Here is an 18,089-nt window from a genome sequence, read left to right on the forward strand (position 1 = left end):
GTTAAATGTAGATTCTGTTATACAAATGACATGAAAATACTTTTCCCATAACATTTATCTTTCTATATGAAGTTTATGGAAGGACCCCTTTTGGAAGGTCTGTACTGGGATGCATGGTACACGAACAAGACTTTGTATAATTTAAAGAACAGCAGTCGCATCTACTATGAGAACATACTTTTAGGAGTGCCCAGAGTCCGTCAACTAAGAGTCCGCAACAACACATGCAAGGTCTATTCATCCTTTCAGTCTTTGATGAGTGAATGTTATGACAAATACACTTCTAGCAATGAAGACACGTCTGATTTTGGCCTTAAGCAGGAAACTGAGTAAGTAGTTACATGTAACTTTTTCTAGCCTCTTGCCTTTGTACCTTTTAAAAACTGGGAAAATAGGTATATTTTACAAATAAACCAACAAAGGTCTGGCAGGTAAGGAGACTATTTCAATAATCGTACCAGAGGAAGACTCAGAGGAGCAGTGTTTAGAAATGTAAGAGTGGGGGTGCGTGAGTGGCTCAGTTGGTTAAACGCCCAACTCCTGGGTTCAGTTCAGGTCGAGATCTCACAGTTCATGAGTTCGAACCCTGCATCGGGCTCTGTGCTGACAGTGAGGAGCCTGCTTAGGATTCTCTCTGCCCCTCCCCTACTTGCTCTCTCTCTCTTAAAATAAATAAATGAACTTTAAAAAAAATTTAATAAAAAAAGAAACGTAAGAGTGAACCTGTTATTTTGTTTACCAAAGGATATAAGAGAGTATTCTTTTTTTCTAACTCGGGTATATGAAGTGCTAAGTCGTTCTGGACACAGGGTAAGGAATCTGTCTACGCTTTTACAATACTCAGCTTTTCAGTCTCTGACCAGACTCCCTCAGACCCATGCCAAATGCTTCTTGGGACCCCAGGGAGTGTCTTAAGTGTGCTCCACCGCTTCCCTCCTTTCTCACTCTGGCTGACTTCAGCAATATCTTCCGTTATTGCCAACGCTGAAAAGGAGCAGTTATGCCGTGGAGGCACCGCATCTGATGACGCCTTCCCAAAGCTATTCTAGCAGGGTTCTCCAAATTGGCTGAGGCTAATTCTGTCTGTACTGAAAACATGAAACCCAAAGCCACTGACATTTCCTCCCCTCAATACAGAAACTGCTGGTATCATTGCTTTTAGGATCCTATGAAAATCATAGGGGGCAGAGAACAAGTTTTTTAATTTAATACTTATCAAAATGTTACAAATACAAATATCCACCCTTTCCTATCCACAGTTCTTCAGAAGCAGCCCCTTTTAGCTCTTTTAGTTGTTTCTTTTGGTATATACTTCCTATTTCTTTTAAGTTTATTTATTTCTGTTGAGAGAGAGAGAGAGAGAGCACAAGTGGGGGAGGGACAGAGAGAGAGGCAGACAGAATCCCAAATAGGCTCCACGCTATCAGTGCTGAGCCCAATATGTGGCTTGAACTCACGAGCCACGAGATCGTAACCTGAGCCAAAATCAAGAGCCTGATTCTTGACTGACTGAGCCACCCTGGCACCCCTGTACATCCTATTTCTAAATAATGCGCTTTATACTGCTATTACTTGATTTTACAGTTTTATGTACCTACCATCTCTGTCATGAAAGTCGTCTGTCATGTGTCTTTCCCTCAACACACACTTTTCTTAGCCTGTAGTTAAATCATAATTTTTGTTAATCATGAGTCGATTAACAATTCAATTAACAAGTTGATAACAAGTCCATTAATGATTCATATTATAAATATGAACAGTGATTAAAATTTCTTTTGTTCAACAACCTCTCCTATAGCCCCAAGATTAATCATTGCATTGTGGTTTTTGTTGATTTGTTTTTCCTTTGTTTAAGTTTTTGGCTATACTATAGGATAGCAATGTATAATTCTCATAAATCTAATAAACGCGTAAGTATGCTGACACAACGCCTTAAATATTACAGTACTATACACTACTTCTCTTTCAATGAAAAATTACAAAATAAATCAATTACCCAATTGCACATTTTAAACTGGAATCTGAAAACTAATCTGTTAGGTATTCTAATATTGCAAATTCTCATAACAACTACAAGTAATTTAAATACCAAAATTAACACTACAGATTTGGAATCATAATACTTATCATTCCCTAATAACCAAATTAATAATCAATGTGTTCTTGTTTGTCCATCTAAAATGAAACATTCACTAATTAAAAACATCATAAAAATTGGAAGTAGGAGAAGGTTGGTATAATAAATGTTCTTGTTTCATTTTAACAACCATGTGGAAAACACTGGAAAATACAACAATGAAATTGTCATTAAATCTGAGTATTTTTTCTTAGTGTTACCACTTATCCCTCCTCCTGGAAACAAACATAGTATTATTGATAGAAAAACGAGTTGAAGCAGTGCATCTTCAGATAATCCTTCAAATCTGTTTGAGGAAACTGAACAGGGACTGAAATGAGGAGTTAAGGCTTTATGTTTTGAAATCGCATAATTAAGTTAAAAGTAGGAAGGATGGAAACAATTTAGGTATGCTCATTTTACTCTGATTTATGAGCTTTCATTATAACGATATAGACATTGTAACAAAGCTCTTCTTTATTGACATTTATAAATGGTACATGACCTGTAGAAGACAGACTATGAAGCCCCACTTTTACCATACTGAAATAGATATTTCCAAATCACAGCCCTTGATATTCCTGTCCTACAAAAAGCCTAAAGATCTCATAAGACAACAGAGACATGTATGAAAGAAAAAAAAAATCATTGTTCTCTCGATTTTAAGTTCCCTGAGGCAACAGACGGATTTTTTTAAAAAAACTTTTCTCACAGCATCTAATCCAGTGTGTTGCCCACAATACACACCAAAAAGTGAAAACATATTAAATCTTGGGGCACCTGGGTGGCTCAGCAGGTTAAGCGTCCAACTTCAGGTCAAGTCATGATCTCACCATTTGTCTGTTTGAGCCCCGTATCAGGGTCCACGTTGGCAGCACAGAGCCTACTTGAGATTCTCTCTCTGCCTCTCTCTACCCCTCCCTCACTCTCTCTCTCTAAATAAATAAACTTTAAAAACTATATTAAATCTTAATCCTTAACTCATTGTCTTGCTTCAAAATTACTGTGATACTTAATACTGCTTTTTTTTTTAAGGTTAGCTTTAATTCTTTGCATATACTTCAGTCAGGCTTTCTCATCTCTCCATTATTCTTTTTATACCTAATAGATGGAAGTACTCTACTCCTGATAGTAGCTCCCCTTGGCACTGGGGATTTGTTGGTGTTTACCGAAATGGGGGATTTATTTTCACTTTATCAAAATCAAAATCTGACACAAAAAACAAGTTCATTAACCTTCGACTCAACAGCTGGATCACAAGAGGGACCAGAGTTATTTTCATTGATTTTTCGTTATACAATGCTAACGTAAACCTGTTTTGCATCATCAGGTAAGTGACTCAAAACCGTAGTATATTGGGTTTTTTAAAATATAATTTATTGTCAAATTTGTTTCCATACAACACCCAGTGCTCATCCCAACAAGTGCCCTCCTCCATGCCCATCACCCAATTTCCCTCTCCCTCACCCCCCATCAACCCTCAGTTTGTTCTCAGTCCTTAAGAGTCTCTTATGGTTTGGCTCCCTCCCTGCCTGTAACTTTTTTTTTTTAAAGCCTCCAGAGGGGTGCCTGGCTGGCTCAGTCAGTGGAGCATGAGACTCTTTTTCTCAGGGTCTTGAGTTCAGGACCCATGGAGTTCAGGGCATGGAGCCTCCTTAAAAAATAAATGAAGGAGTACCTGGGTGGCTCAGTTTAAGCATCCGACTTCAGCTCAGGTCATGATCCCAGTGTTTGTGAGTTCAGGCCCTTCATCGGGCTCTGTGCTGACAGCTCAGAGCCTGGAGCCTGCTTCACATTCTGTGTCTCCCTCTCTCTCACTGTCCCTCCTCCACTGGCACTCTGTATGTTTCTCTGTCTCTCAAAAATAAATAAACATTGGGGCACCTGGGTGGCTCAGTCGGCTGAGCGGCCGACTTCGGCTCAGGTCATGATCTCACAGTCCATGAGTTCAAGCCCCGCGTCGGGCTCTATGCTGACAGCTCGGAGCCTGGAGCCTGTTTCAGATTCTGTGCCTCCTTCTCTCTCTGACCCTCCCCTGTTCATGCTCTGTCTCTGTCTCAAAAATAAATAAATATTAAAAAAAAAAATAAACATTAAAAACATTTTAAATAATTAATAAATGAATTAATTAATAAAATAAATAGCATCCAGAACCCTTGTTAGGGTTTCCAGTTTGTGTGTTTGCTGAGATTAAAATCATAGGCCTCAAAATAAATACAATGAACTTATGCCAATAATGAAAAATGTGATAAAGCAACATCATATTCATTGTTTCATTGTTTTGGAAGATATTCAAGAACATGGAGAATTACATACAATATGTCAGTTTTATATTAAGAACACATAGTCTTATTTCTTGTCATTCTGCAGCTGCACAGATCTAACATTTAGTCTTGATTACTTCCTCTAAATCAGATCATTCAGATCCGCTGATTTGCTTTCAGAATGAGCTTCTTTAGTAAGGTATGAATTCTTGTCTCGAGAATGAACAATTTAAATTTCAAACAATATATACCAGTACCCAGCATCCTAGAAATGGCTAGAGCCTGTGGTGACCTTGCAAAAATGGCCCCAGTTCTTCACATCTCCGCCATATAACCTCACGGTGCCCTGCCACTCAGCGAGGGGTGCACTTCCCTGGCTCCTAACCTGGGCTCATCTTTGTGACTTGGCATGGGAGCAGATAGGATACAAGCAGAAGTTTGAAATGAGTTTGCACATTAAAACTTGCTCTCTTGCATTTCTGTCCATTGCACGATACGGACATACATACCTGGGCTAACTTAGACCCAGGAGGATGATGAGAGACATTCCCATAGGAGGAAGAGGAGGAAGAGAAAGAGAAGGAAGAGATAGTGGGAAGAGACGAAACTAAAGAGAAAAAATTATCTCCATCAGTCTGATGACCTTAGGTCATTTGCCTAACCTGGACCATGCTAATTGGCTTTAGGCCTGTGTTCTAGAACCAAACACTGGCAAAGGAAATAGGATTGCCATGATTGGATCTGCCTGGGGATTGAATCCACTTTCTCTGAGTGATCTGGGAATGGTGGATCCCTAATACAGTAGGGGTTCTGTAGAAAGGAGGACTGGGATAATGACTGCTCGAAAAGCAAAAAGTAGTGTCCACTAAAATCTCAGTGAGCCACTTCTCTCTCATGAGTTTTACATTTTTACTCTGAATGAAATATGGACTCGGTGTCTACCCTGATTAGAGGATTTTGCCCTTGTGCAACAGTGACAGTGAAACACAGCCTTGGACTTTAAAATCTGTACAAAATAGGGGCTCCTGGGTGGCTCAGCTGGTTAAGCATCTGATTCTTGATCTTGGCTCAGGTCATGATCTCATGGTTCGGGAGATTGGACCCTGCATCAGGCTCTGCACTGATAGCGCTTTGGGTTCAGGCTGATAACACAGAGCCTGCTTGGGATTCTCTCTCCTTCTCTCTCTGCCGCTTCCCCACTCTCTCTTGCTCTCAATCTCTCTCAGAAATAAAAATAAACTTTAAAAAAATAATAAGAAAATAAAATAGAATAAACCCTGTACAAAATGAATAAAATAAATGAATTCTCTTAAGTAGCCAATGGATATTACACCACTTATTTTATAGCTTTTTTCTCTTTTTTTCAGAAAATCAGAGCTTTTACCAGCATTATCACTCTTTCCAATAGTCCTGATCAGGATAAAGAGGACAAGTCATTTGTATGCCTTAAATAAGAGGAGAAACATTGGGATAACTGGCCTAAAATCATACAAAGAACTCCTTGTTACCCCTAGACTAAGTCCAGATTTCCTGTCTGTGGGTTTTATGCTTATTCTGTGTTACCTTTTAAAATGTTACTTTTTAGGGGGTCCTGGATGGCCCAGTTGGTTAAGTATCAGACTTTGGCTCAGGTCATGATCTCGTGGTTTGTGAGTCTGAGCCCCACATAGGGCTATCTGCTATCAGCACAGAGCCTACTTTGGATCCTCTGTCTCTGTCTCTCTCTCTCTCTCTCTCTGCCCCTCTCCAGCTAGTGCTCTCTCTCAAAAATAAATAAACATTAAAAATAAAATAAAATAAAATGTTACTTTTTAAAACCAGCAGATTTTGAAACTTTAAACTGGTAGTATATCTAATCAGTAGTTGTAGGGGAGCACATTACTTAAGTCAAGACCTTATTCATTTACTTTCCTTTTTGCAAACATATCTGGCAAACTAAACAGAATACAGTTCCTTTTTTCCCTTATTAGTGTACGCAACAGATCAAAATACTGGGTTTGTTTCACTTCACTCACTTATTCGATGCTGTGCACCTACTATGTGCAAGGTGAAACAGTTTTAAACAGTTCTATTTTCTATTTAACTGGTTTTATTTATTTACATATTTTTTCGCAGCACCTTATTCCAGTCTCAATAATATTTGCTAATATTTCTAAGTGGGAAAATTACATCGTGATATAGATACTCGTTCTTTAAATTACTGCCAATTCTTAGCTATCTAAAGTTGTAGAGAACACTAGAAATACTGTGAACAACGTCAAATATTTTTATTTAGTGGAGGAATTAATTTTTATACTTCTGTTTGCATATAGATCCCTGTATCCAACATCCTGTGTGTAAAGCAAACAGAAAACATTTGTTTTAAGTAGAATATATAAGCTTAACATTTAGAAGCAAGAAGTGTCTCTGCTAATCTAAAGGGGGAGAGTGTATTTTCCTTCTCTGAAATAATCAAGAATTATGCATTTTGGTGGGAGTCCTAATAACAGTAACTAACCATGTACTATTTTCTTGAACATCATCTCATTGTCCTGTGGAGATAAAATAGTATTCCCAGTTATAACCAAACAATCTGAGCACAAAATAGGAAGAATGTCTGCCTATAATCACATCTTACTTTCTCCACTGTGTTGGTCTCTGACCACTGTGAATATTCAGAATAAGTGGAGCCATTAAAAAATAAGTAAATCTGGGGCACCTGGGTGGCTCAGTCAGTTAAGCATCTGACTTCTGACTTTGGCTCAGGTCATGATCTCCTGGTTCATGAATTCAAGCCCCACATCAGGCTGTCTGCTGTCAGCACAGAGCCCATTTGGGATCCTATGTCACCCTGTCTCTGCCCCTCCCCTGCTCACACTCTGTCTCAAAAATAAATAAACATTAAAAAAAATAGGCAAATCCACTAGAATTTAAGTTGAACACATGAGTCTAAGAAAACATATTTTGTACAAAACAACTGATTCTTAAAGTACACATCATCACTAATTAGAAACTTCACAATGAGTTAGGTACTGAAAAACAAATGCCTGAAATAAATACACAGTGACTTCCGCTAACCTAATTTTACAGATTGGTGGCAGAATTCCCTGCAACTGGAGGAATCATTACTTCATGGCAGTTTTACTCTGTGAAGCTCCTCAGATATGTTAGCCACTATGATTATATTATTGCTTCCTGTGAAATCACATTTTGTATTTTTCTTATTGTCTTCACAACACAAGAAGCTCAAAAAATAAGAGAATTTAAGTCTGCCTATTTCAAAAGTGTTTGGAACTGGCTAGAATTACTACTTTTGGTGGTAAGTATATATTCATATGTATCGTTCAAGGGAATCACATCTGAATCTACCAAGTAAGGAGGTTTTCTACTCATCTGGAACTTCCTTCAAAAGCTGCAAGTATCAATCATAAAAGGAACTGTCATAGTGCATACTAATGGTGTGCCACCAAAAAGATGAAGTCTCTTTCTTTCCTGATTTAATCCTTGAGAGGCCAGCATAAACTTAGAATAGGTGATTCTACAGGTATTATGATTTAAAGTGCACAAGAGGTCTCCCTCCCCGACTCAAACATGTGTTTCTTATAGGGCCTCATGTTGAAAATCATGGTTATTTTTGGACATGTACTCTCCTATGTTGCCTCAATCTGCTTTCCTCCTCACAATTTTGAAAAAATATGCAAAATCAAGCCTAGGCAGATCCTGGAAGAGGGGGAAGAAGGGAGTGAGCAGCCAGAGGGTAGCTTGTGGGCACAGAGAACACCAGGAAGGGGGAGATAATCTCTGAAAGGAATTCCAAAAACTGTCCGTTCTCACCACTGGAACATATTAAAATAAACATAGATACATAGGCAGGGTGGGACAGATGGTAAGCAATTGGTCTTAGGAACAGTGAACAAATATTTCTGGCTTACACAACGTGATCTTTCACCCTTATTGACCCTTAGTTATAGCCAATCCAGAATATAAGCCTTTTTTCCCAAAACCAGATTAAAAGGGTCTCAGAGTCAGAAAATGAGCCACCTACTTCTCTACTATCCCCGATAAAATTTACTATACAGCGTAACATTGAATGACTAACTATCTGAGCATTTCAGGCAAAGGTTCAAAGGAAGATTTTCATGACCGTTCTAAAGCTGTGATACTTGAGGTAACCTGGTTCTGAAATCCTCTTCTGGAAGAGTTGTCAGAGGCTCTCAAAAGGCTTATTTTTGTGTTACTGTAAAATATTTCTTCTAGTATTAGGTGGTAGAAAATATTAAACTTTTACATATCATGTGTATGGAAGTGTTGAGCTGCTACACTGTACACCTGAAACTAACATAACAATGTATGTTAACTACCCTGGAATTATAAATAATAAATAAATAAATAATAAAATATAAACTTCTTGGTATCACGTAGTTACATGGAGCACAAACACAGCCTAGTCAGAATAACATAATCATTTTATACATTTGTGTTTTATAACTCAAAGAAACAAGCAGATAGTTTAGGATGGTCAGGTGATAAGTATTTTTCCACTTTTGTGATCATTATGCTATTTTAAACTTCTGTAAGTTGAGGCTTACTTTTTTTTTTTTTTCAACGTTTATTTATTTTTGGGACAGAGAGAGACACGCATGAACGGGGGAGGGGCAGAGAGAGAGGGAGACACAGAATCGGAAACAGGCTCCAGGCTCTGAGCCATCAGCCCAGAGCCTGACATGGGGCTCGAACTCACGGACCACGAGATCGTGACCTGGCTGAAGTCGGACGCTTAACCGACTGCGCCACCCAGGCGCCCCGAGGCTTACTTTCATTCATGTAAAAGCCTATGTCTTATTTCTCCCTCCATTTTTATTAAACTTTTGATGAACTTGCTCCTTTGTCTGCTCATAGGCTACAGATTTAGAGGTAGAAACCGTCCCTAATTCAACCTTTCTTATTTTTCCATTTAGTTGTGTTTTGTGGCCGTTTCCTTCAACATATACTGTAATATACAAATTTTTCTCTTACTTGAAGACCTGTTAAAAAACACTGAAAAATATTCAGACTTCTATTTTCTTGCATACTGGTACATTTATTACAACAATGTAATTGCTATTACCATCTTTTTTGCATGGATAAAGGTATTTATATTTTATTATATTAAATACAGCAGATTAGACATATCTTTTACTAGCAAAATGGGAACTGAAGCTGCAACGTTATGAAAAAGCAAAAGGATTTTCTTAACTATAAAGTAATTATAAAAGTAGTTTTGTCTTGGAATGATTGTGGGCTAATCCTCAAACACTCCTATCATTAAGCACTTCCTTTAATTTGAAGCAATTTTTTTCTGAAATTAATTTAACTTACTCTAAGTAATTGTGATACTGAATATTCTTCTATTTCAATTAACTTTGTTCTTTTTCAGATATTCAAATTCATAAGCTTTAATAAGACAATGTCTCAGCTGTCAACAACCTTGTCCCGCTGTCTCAAAGACATAGTAGGATTTGCCATCATGTTTTTTATAATATTCTTTGCTTATGCTCAATTAGGATTTCTTGTTTTTGGATCACAAGTTGACGACTTTTCCACTTTTCAAAATGCCATGTAAGCTGTTAGCACAAATATAGTTATATTTACTAGTTTATAAGGAAGGCCTATGATAAGTAGTAACATATATTTTAACAAATTTAAACTTGGTTTTATATTTTCAATGATGGCAAAATACCTGTCACACTCAAAGTAGTGTTTAGCATTAGAAGATCCAAATGGATGGTGCAGTCCATTTTTTAAATATTACAAAGTCAAATTAGAAAGATAATTTTTCACTTTCATGGGGAGTGTTAAATATAACAGAAATTGGCTTCTGTGTCTCTGTAATAATTTATTCTCTGGGGAAAAGCAAGCTTAAATGTTTTCCTTTAAGAGCTCCATCTTTAGGATCCTTTTATTGATACTGATCTGATTATCCTTTGCTGATCTGGCAAAGCTGTGTTTTAAAAATATTTTTAGACAAATAAAGCAATTAGGCAACAAACTTATAGAACTGATCGGTTAGAATCCTTAGCAAAGTTTTCAGGCTTTTTTTCTTTTTAACTGAATAATTTAAATAAATTTACTCTCCTTTCTGGGTATGCAAAACAAGTTCTGGGTGTGTAAGAAAATTATGATAGTCTAAAATATCAGTTCTCAAAATATGTTCTGTGTAATTTAGACCAAGATTGGGGGGAAATGGCTTCATATTTAAGTAAGTTTGGGAAATTTTGCATCACTCTGTTGGAAATTTGTAGTGCATATTAACAGATGGCTCTAAGAAAAACTGTAATAACTTTCTTAACTTTAGTTATAAATTCTCCAAACTTATTTGTTCATGCCCTTTTATTTGATTTTGGGAAAACTTTGGTGTAAAGAAATGTTCTAGATTGCCCTCTTTTTACCATCCGCATGGAAATATTTGAAGTGGCATTTATATGAAATTTCATTTATCAGTAGTGAGAAGAAGAATGAACTAGGAACCCAGAGGATATAATTCTACTTTTGAATTCTGCCACTTAGCTCTTCAACTTTTCTAGACCTTTATTTCTTTATCTGCAAATGAAGGAACTGGATTAAGTTACTACTCCCAATGATCCCTTCCAATGTCAAACAGCCTATAATTTGAGAAGTCTAATTAGCTTTCTCTTGAGTGAATTAGGTTTGCAGTTCCAACAACTTCTCAGTCCTTTCCTAGGATTTTAATTCAAGTGTTACTTAATGATAAAACTTAGTGGTACTGGACATCGATTATAAATGTAGTAATTTACAGAACTTGGAAATTGTTCTTACCCTAGAGAGTGGGAAAGAAAAAAAGTACAAGGCTCAGCATAAACAGGTAGACAACTTTGGAATGCATTAATGAAGACACTTCTGCTTTTGGTAATGAAGTGCTAGGTTATTGAGATCAACCTCCTCTTCAGGACAATTTAAAAAGCTAGATGAAATATAGATAGCACTAAAGAACTAACAAAAAAAGAGAGTAAAAAGTGGACCAAAATCGAAAGGCAAGAACCCAGAGAAGTAAGCTCAGCATCCAAGGCTTCTTTTGCCCTCCTGTTCTGTTAAGCTGATAAGGAATTTTTTTTTTATTGTGGTAATACATACCTAAAATTTCCCATCTTAACCATTTCTAAGTGTACAATTCAATGAGATTAAATACATTGATATTGTGCAACTATCAGTACCATGCATCTCCAGAACTCTTTTCATCTTCTAAAACTGAAACTATGCTCATTAATCAAGAATTCTCCACTTCTCCCCTCCTCCAGCCCCTGGCAACCACCATTCTACTTTTTGTCTCTATGATTTTGATAACTCTAGGTACTTAGTGTATCGCACAGTATTTATCTTTTTGCGACAGATTTTGCTTAGCATGTCTTCAAGATTCATCAATGTTTTGCAGTATGTCAGAATTTCCTCCCTTTTTAAGGCTGAATAATATTCCATTCTATGTATAAACCACATTAAAAAAAATTAATGTTTATTTTAGGTAGAGAGAGATAGAGCATGAGCAGCGCAAGGGCAGAAAGAGAGGGAGACACAGAATCCCAAGCAGGCCCCAGGCCCTGAGTTTTCAGCACAGAGCCTGATGCTGCGATCAAACTCACAAACTGTGACACCATGACCCAGTGTGAAGTCAGACACTTAACAGACTGAGCCACCAGCCTCCCCTAAACCACATTTTGACTATCCATTAATCTCCTGACGGACATCTGGACTTCTTCTAAGTCTTACATAATGTGAATCATCCTGCTATGAACATGGGTGTATAAATCTCTCATCAAGACTGCTTTCTTTTGGGGCGCCTGGGTGACTCAGTCAGTTAAGCGTCCGACTTTGGCTCAGGTCATGATCTTGCGGTCCGTGAGTTTGAACACCGTGTTGGGCTCTGTGCTGACAGCTCAGAGCCTGGAGCCTGTTTTGGATTCTGTGTCTCCCTCTCTCTCTGACCTCCCCCATTCATGCTGTGTCTCCCTGTCTCAAAAATAAATAAACGTTAAAAAATTTAAAAAAAAAAGACTGCTTTCTTTTAAAAAAATTTTTTTGAATGTTTATTTTATTTCTGAGGGAGAGACAGACAGAGACAGAGCATGAGCAGGGGAAGGGCAGAGAGAGAGGGAGACACAGAATCCGAAGCAGGCTCCAGGCTCTGAGCTGTCAGCACCGAGCCCGATGCCAGGCTCAAACTCACAAACCATGAGATCATGACCTGAGCCGAAGTCAAACGCTTAACAAACTGAGCCACTCAGGTGCCCCAAGACTGCTTTCAATTCTTTTTGGTATACACCCAGAGGTGGAATTGCTGGATCATATGGTGATTCTATTCTGAATTTTTGTGAGGAACTGCCATGCTGCTTTCTACAGTGGCTGCGCCATTTACGTTCCCACCAACAGTGCACAAGGGTGTGTTCCCCCACATCCTCGTCAACACTTGTTATTTTCTGGACTGTTTTTCTTTCCTTTCTTTTCTTCTTCTTTTTTTAATGGTAGCCATCCTAATGGGTGTGACATGACATCTCATTGTGGTTGTGATTTGCATTTCCCTAATGGTTAGTGATATGGAGAATCTTTTCATGTTCTTATGTTAGTCTCTTGATGGTGTTCCACAGGCTCTGTTCACTTTTCTTCAATCTTTTTCCTTTCTGTTCCTCAGACTTGGTCATTTCAATCATCTTATTTTAGGTTCACTGATTTTTTTTTTCTTCTGCATGCTCAAATATGCCTCTTAATCCCTCCAGTGAATTTTCATTTCAGTTATTGTATTTTTCAGCTCTATAATTTCTTCTTGGTTTCTTTGAGGTTTTCTATATCTTTATAGGTACTTCCATTTTGTTCATAAATTATTTTCTTGACTTTCTCCATGTCTTTTAGTTCTTTGAGCATCTTTAAAAAGGTTTGTTTTAAAGTCTTTGTCTAGTAGGTCTGCCATCTGGTCTTTCTCAGGAATAGTTTCTGTTGGTGAATTTTCTTCCTTTGATTGGGTCACACTTCCCTGCTTCTTTTATGTCCCGTCTTTTCTTGTTTTTGTTGAAAAATGAATATTTGAATGTAATAATGTGATAACCCTGGAAATGAGACTCTTGCTCTTCACCAGGGTTTCCTGTTTGGGGTCTTGTTGTTGTTTATTGTATACTGTTTCTGTGCTGAGAACTATCCTGAGGTGCAAAGGTCTTCTCAGGTCTTTACTGAGCCTGCACCTTTCCATGGGCAAACGTGGTGACTTTCTAATTTCCTCTGTATATGTTGTTGCTTTTGAATGTCTTCAATGCCTGGCTCCCAAAAGGGGAAAAAGAGAAATTGAAGGGGGAAGGGAGGGCACTAGCCCTGTAATCCCAAGGATACTGCTTCAGCAAGAGGCAGAGGGACTTGAAACAGACAGGGGAACATGCGCATCTCTGTCTGCACCCGTGTGATCAGAAGGAGCAATCAGCAATCTAAACACAGATCCCTGAGGGTCCTGATTGCCTACCCTGCCTCCCACAGGTTGCATACAAGCTGTTCCAGAAAAGCATGGCTGCCTGCCATTGGCTGGGGGGTGGGGGGTGGGGGTGGGAGGTGGGTAGCTTCTGACAAACCAAAAGTTGAAATTGACCAAAGTTGGCTAAGCCTTCCCCTGGAAGTTGTAAGCCATAAATAGACCCAGAGTTCCAAAGTAGTTACATCAGACAAATTCTGCCTACGTGACTGTTGTCTAGGTGGGGAGACATATTCCTAGTAGTTGGGTTTTTTTCTTCTTCAGTGTTTTTCAGTTATCGTATCACCTTCCCCAACCCTTCTTCAAACCTCCATCATCAAGGCATTTTGATAATCCAGAAGAAATAGTTAATGAACTGTGTTTCTGGCCACCTCTCAGGGAGAAGGAGACAGAAGGCAAAGTCTGGGGCTTGTATGAGGGTGCAGGGGCAAGATAGGGTAGCCAGGGATTGTCTGGTAACCTCTCTGCACATCAGGCAGGGAGCCTCATGTTAAAGGTGAATCAATCTGTCATGATCACCTAGATATTCTGGGAACTTTATGTCTTGAACTTGGATTAAGATGGCCCCGGGCTAGAATGCCTGTGTGTATGGGCACCCACAAACAAAAAACCTGGAGAAAGGTATATTCATCCTAAGCCTCAAATTACTTCTACAAGCAATTTTTCAAACATAACTTACTGCCCATAGTGAAAAGTAACCTGGTACAGATGCAGGAAAAGTCAGAAGCCAGAACCAACAGATACAACAGACAATAGACTTCAGATAATGGAATAATCACGCAATACTTCTTATATTTAGAGAAATAAAACACAAGCCAGAAAATATCTTTGGAGAACAGAACAGTATAAAAAGTGACATATTTGAAAGAGTATCAAAAATAGAATTCTACAACTGCAAATTATAGTAACTGAGATTAAAAACCTAGTTGACAGGTTTGACAGCAAACAAGAGATGAAGAGAGGAGGAGTAAAGTGAAAAATAGGCCAGCAAAAATTACTGCAAATGAGGCCTAGAGATACAAAAAGTGGGTGGAGAAGGTATGAGATATGAAAGCTAGAATGAGAAGGCCCAATATGTTTAACCTGAGTTACAGAAGACAGACCGTTGACTAGAGGTAATATTTGGAAAATGCTGAGGGATAGCTAAATATGCAATCTCTCCAAGTGAGAGACTGGGAAGTCATATTATCCACAATGTTATCTTACTATGGAAGAGTCTGTTAGCTATTTTAATTTATAAGAGAGAAATCTAGAAAGTTATCAGGGGTATCAGGAAGCTACAAAACAGTATTTTCCTTTGATACAACCTTGTATACTAAGCAGTCATGGTGTTCCTTTTAGCTTGCGGGGACTGAAAGATACCAACTAAACTAAACTCCAATTGAGAGGGGGAAATTACAATGACATTGTATTTGAAGTCTCCAGTTCCTTTGTGATTATAACCATTCAGCAAATTGGTTAGGGTTTTGTTATTCACATTATTTACAGAGCACAGGTCCCTGTATTTACAGAACACTCTGTCACTTTCCTAACAGAGAAAGGCTGAATGGAAGCTTTAGTTAACGAGCTAATTTCTGGAAAGGAGAAATGGTGCCCTTAGCTTATCTTTACTCCTATAAATCCAACTCAAGGATAAAAGATCAAGTTTGAAACACTAAAACAGAACTTTGGCCTCCTTCCAATTCAGCTTTTCTTTTTCTAGTTTGTGTAGAAGAGCATTATAAACCAGTATTAAAAGCTGAATAAATACTTTAATTATGATTTAATCATCTCTTAGGTACGGGGGATGAAATTCCAGGTAACTCTGGAGTCCTGAGACTCCAAGTAGCCTATTTCTTTGAGTACATTTTCTTCCTTCATTGTATATAACTGTATGCTCCCTTTACATGCTTGGCAGCAACAACCAGAAACAAGAAGTCTTCTTCCTTTTGACTGACTAACCAATCATGCAAAGTACCTACATACTATTAAAAATTCCATCCAGGCTTCCCCTTAAAATAAATAACTCATTTTAAGCATCCAACAGCAGTAACAAAATACATGAAACCATACAAAATACATCAAAATACATCAACCATAAATCAAAATAAGCCCAAAGTATCAACTGCCATTATTCCTAACCAGCTTATGAATTTTAAAAACTTTTTCTTTAATATTTTCTAAAATTTCTCCCATGAACATGCATTATTACTATAATCAGAAAAATTGGCGCACTGCCTTTCTTTTTAACTGTCCAATGTTAGAGCCCTGGCTTTACATAAGGAATATAAAATACATGTTATCCATTCCAGAAAACAAAATATGACTAATAAAATAACATGCTACTGTTACAAAACAGGAGTAACAGAGACCATTTTCCTATGTACTGTTCACATAAATCAAAGAAAAAATTTTAATTTCATCTAATTATTAATAATCTTTAAATTATTAATTTAAGATGATCAACTCAGGAACCTGAGTTTAAGAAATGGAAACTACAGTAAATCTTTTTTCTAACCTAATAACCTACTGACCCACTGACCTACTTTGGAATTTAGGTTAAATCTGATATTTCTGGTACAGATGGATATATTAATGTTAATTAATTAGAAGTAATGCTTAAATTTAATTGACCAGAATAATGCAGAACCCAGGCAACAATCCTTAACTACATTTATCACCATTTATGAAAAATTCTAACTTGCTTCTGCAGATTGCTTAGTGTTTGTATTATAGCTAGAAAGATCATTATTCCCAAGAGAACAATTTTAACTTGTAAAGATTCCAATACTTTTAAATTAATTGCTTAATGTAGAAGTACAGATGAAATTAAAGAGTTCTCAACTTAAAAAAAACAAAGAATGCATCTGCATGACTTATTAACATATATCCCTTATGTGTCTGGCAATGCTATTGCAAATTAGTGATGAGAACATAGGACATCAAGTTGAGGAATCCTAATTCTACCTCTGTTAATACTGTGCTCAATACCTTAATTTTCCAACTTTAAAATTAATAAAATGAAGATCTGTAATATTTTAGATGTCACCTTACATCAAATCCAAGATTTATAGTTATTGAAGAAAATAAACCTCAGTGTCATGTTTGAGGATCATCACCAGGACTGTTTGAGATTCAGCAAGTGACAAATTGTTGGCATCTTATTTTGGCAGAAGAGGTGTACAAATTAAACATACTGTTGATTTTAGAAATTTTAGGGTTCTTAGGTGTAGGTACAATTGAAAATCGCTTATTGGACAAGGTCAGGTAGTCCCAGTTTTAGAAGGACACAGGACAGGCTAAGATGGCCATTGCCAAGACCAGCTGGTAAGCAAGTATCTCACGGTTCCAATCTTGTAGGTGAACATTCATTAAGTGGAAGCCCATCATTTCCTGAATCACTGTTCAGCTACTGAAGTACCTTGTCTTGCCCTCAGGGGAATTTCCATACTTAGTTTTATAGAACTCTGTGTTAACTAGAGCCAGGGAGCCTGTGCAATATGCAGCTAGATACTTTCCTGGACACATGGGTAACCTCCATCAATTGTGATGTATTTATGAAGGGATATAATGTTTTTCTTTCTTCCCATCAAAGATTTGCACAATTCCGAATTGTTCTTGGAGATTTTAATTTTGCTGGTATTCAGCAAGCCAATCGTATCTTGGGGCCCATTTACTTCATCACTTTCATCTTTTTTGTGTTCTTTGTCCTGCTGGTAAGTACAAGCATGTATGTCCCCTTTTTCACTTCTAGTTTTTAGAATAAAAAATGAAATGATTAATTTAGAAGAAATTATAGTATAACTGCTTAGCTGTTAGAGTTTTTTACATTTATTAGGAACTGTGTGGATTCCTAGTAATCTAGGCTATAACTCCAGTGTCTGAATGTTTCCAAGTTGTCCAAAGGAGAATGTGATCATAAAAGTTACCATTTTGATGTCAGGTGTGTGCCAGGAATGTGCTAAATCTTCTACATCTATAACTTGGATATCCCGGGTCCCTCCAACCTGGGACATGGCATACCGGAAGGGATGAATGTATTCTGCCCATATTGCAAATGGCTTCTGGCCCTTAAGGCTAAAACCACGTATCTTTGTGGTTTTTAGGAGTCCCCAGGATGGGTCTTTCACATCTGCTCAAGACGAATTTATTTGGCCTTCCTAATCAAGGAAATTTGCTTTCCCTCTTTGACAACATTTTTGTCACACACAGCAGTTATCCCCTGGTGGTGGCCAAAAGTCCTCAGAGT

General features: G+C 37.6%; 1 protein-coding gene across 4 annotated transcripts in view; it reads left to right on the plus strand.

The window, feature by feature from the left end:
* PKD2L2 (polycystin 2 like 2, transient receptor potential cation channel) overlaps positions 1-18,089 on the plus strand; it is a 42,142-nt gene that overhangs the window by 4,390 nt on the left and 19,663 nt on the right. For 3 of the 4 annotated variants that reach the window (XM_047850644.1, XM_047850636.1, XM_047850650.1), the window contains 6 exons: positions 73-329; positions 3,225-3,446; positions 7,450-7,678; positions 9,318-9,488; positions 9,776-9,957; positions 17,436-17,556. In XM_047850644.1, coding sequence (XP_047706600.1) covers positions 73-329; positions 3,225-3,446; positions 7,450-7,678; positions 9,318-9,488; positions 9,776-9,957; positions 17,436-17,556 — 1,182 coding nt within the window. The remainder of the gene's footprint in view (positions 1-72; positions 330-3,224; positions 3,447-7,449; positions 7,679-9,317; positions 9,489-9,775; positions 9,958-17,435; positions 17,557-18,089) is intronic. The other variant, XM_047850656.1, reaches the window with a different exon arrangement.

This window comes from Prionailurus viverrinus, chromosome A1 (genome assembly GCF_022837055.1).
Source record: "Prionailurus viverrinus isolate Anna chromosome A1, UM_Priviv_1.0, whole genome shotgun sequence".
Lineage (NCBI taxonomy): Eukaryota > Metazoa > Chordata > Mammalia > Carnivora > Felidae > Prionailurus > Prionailurus viverrinus.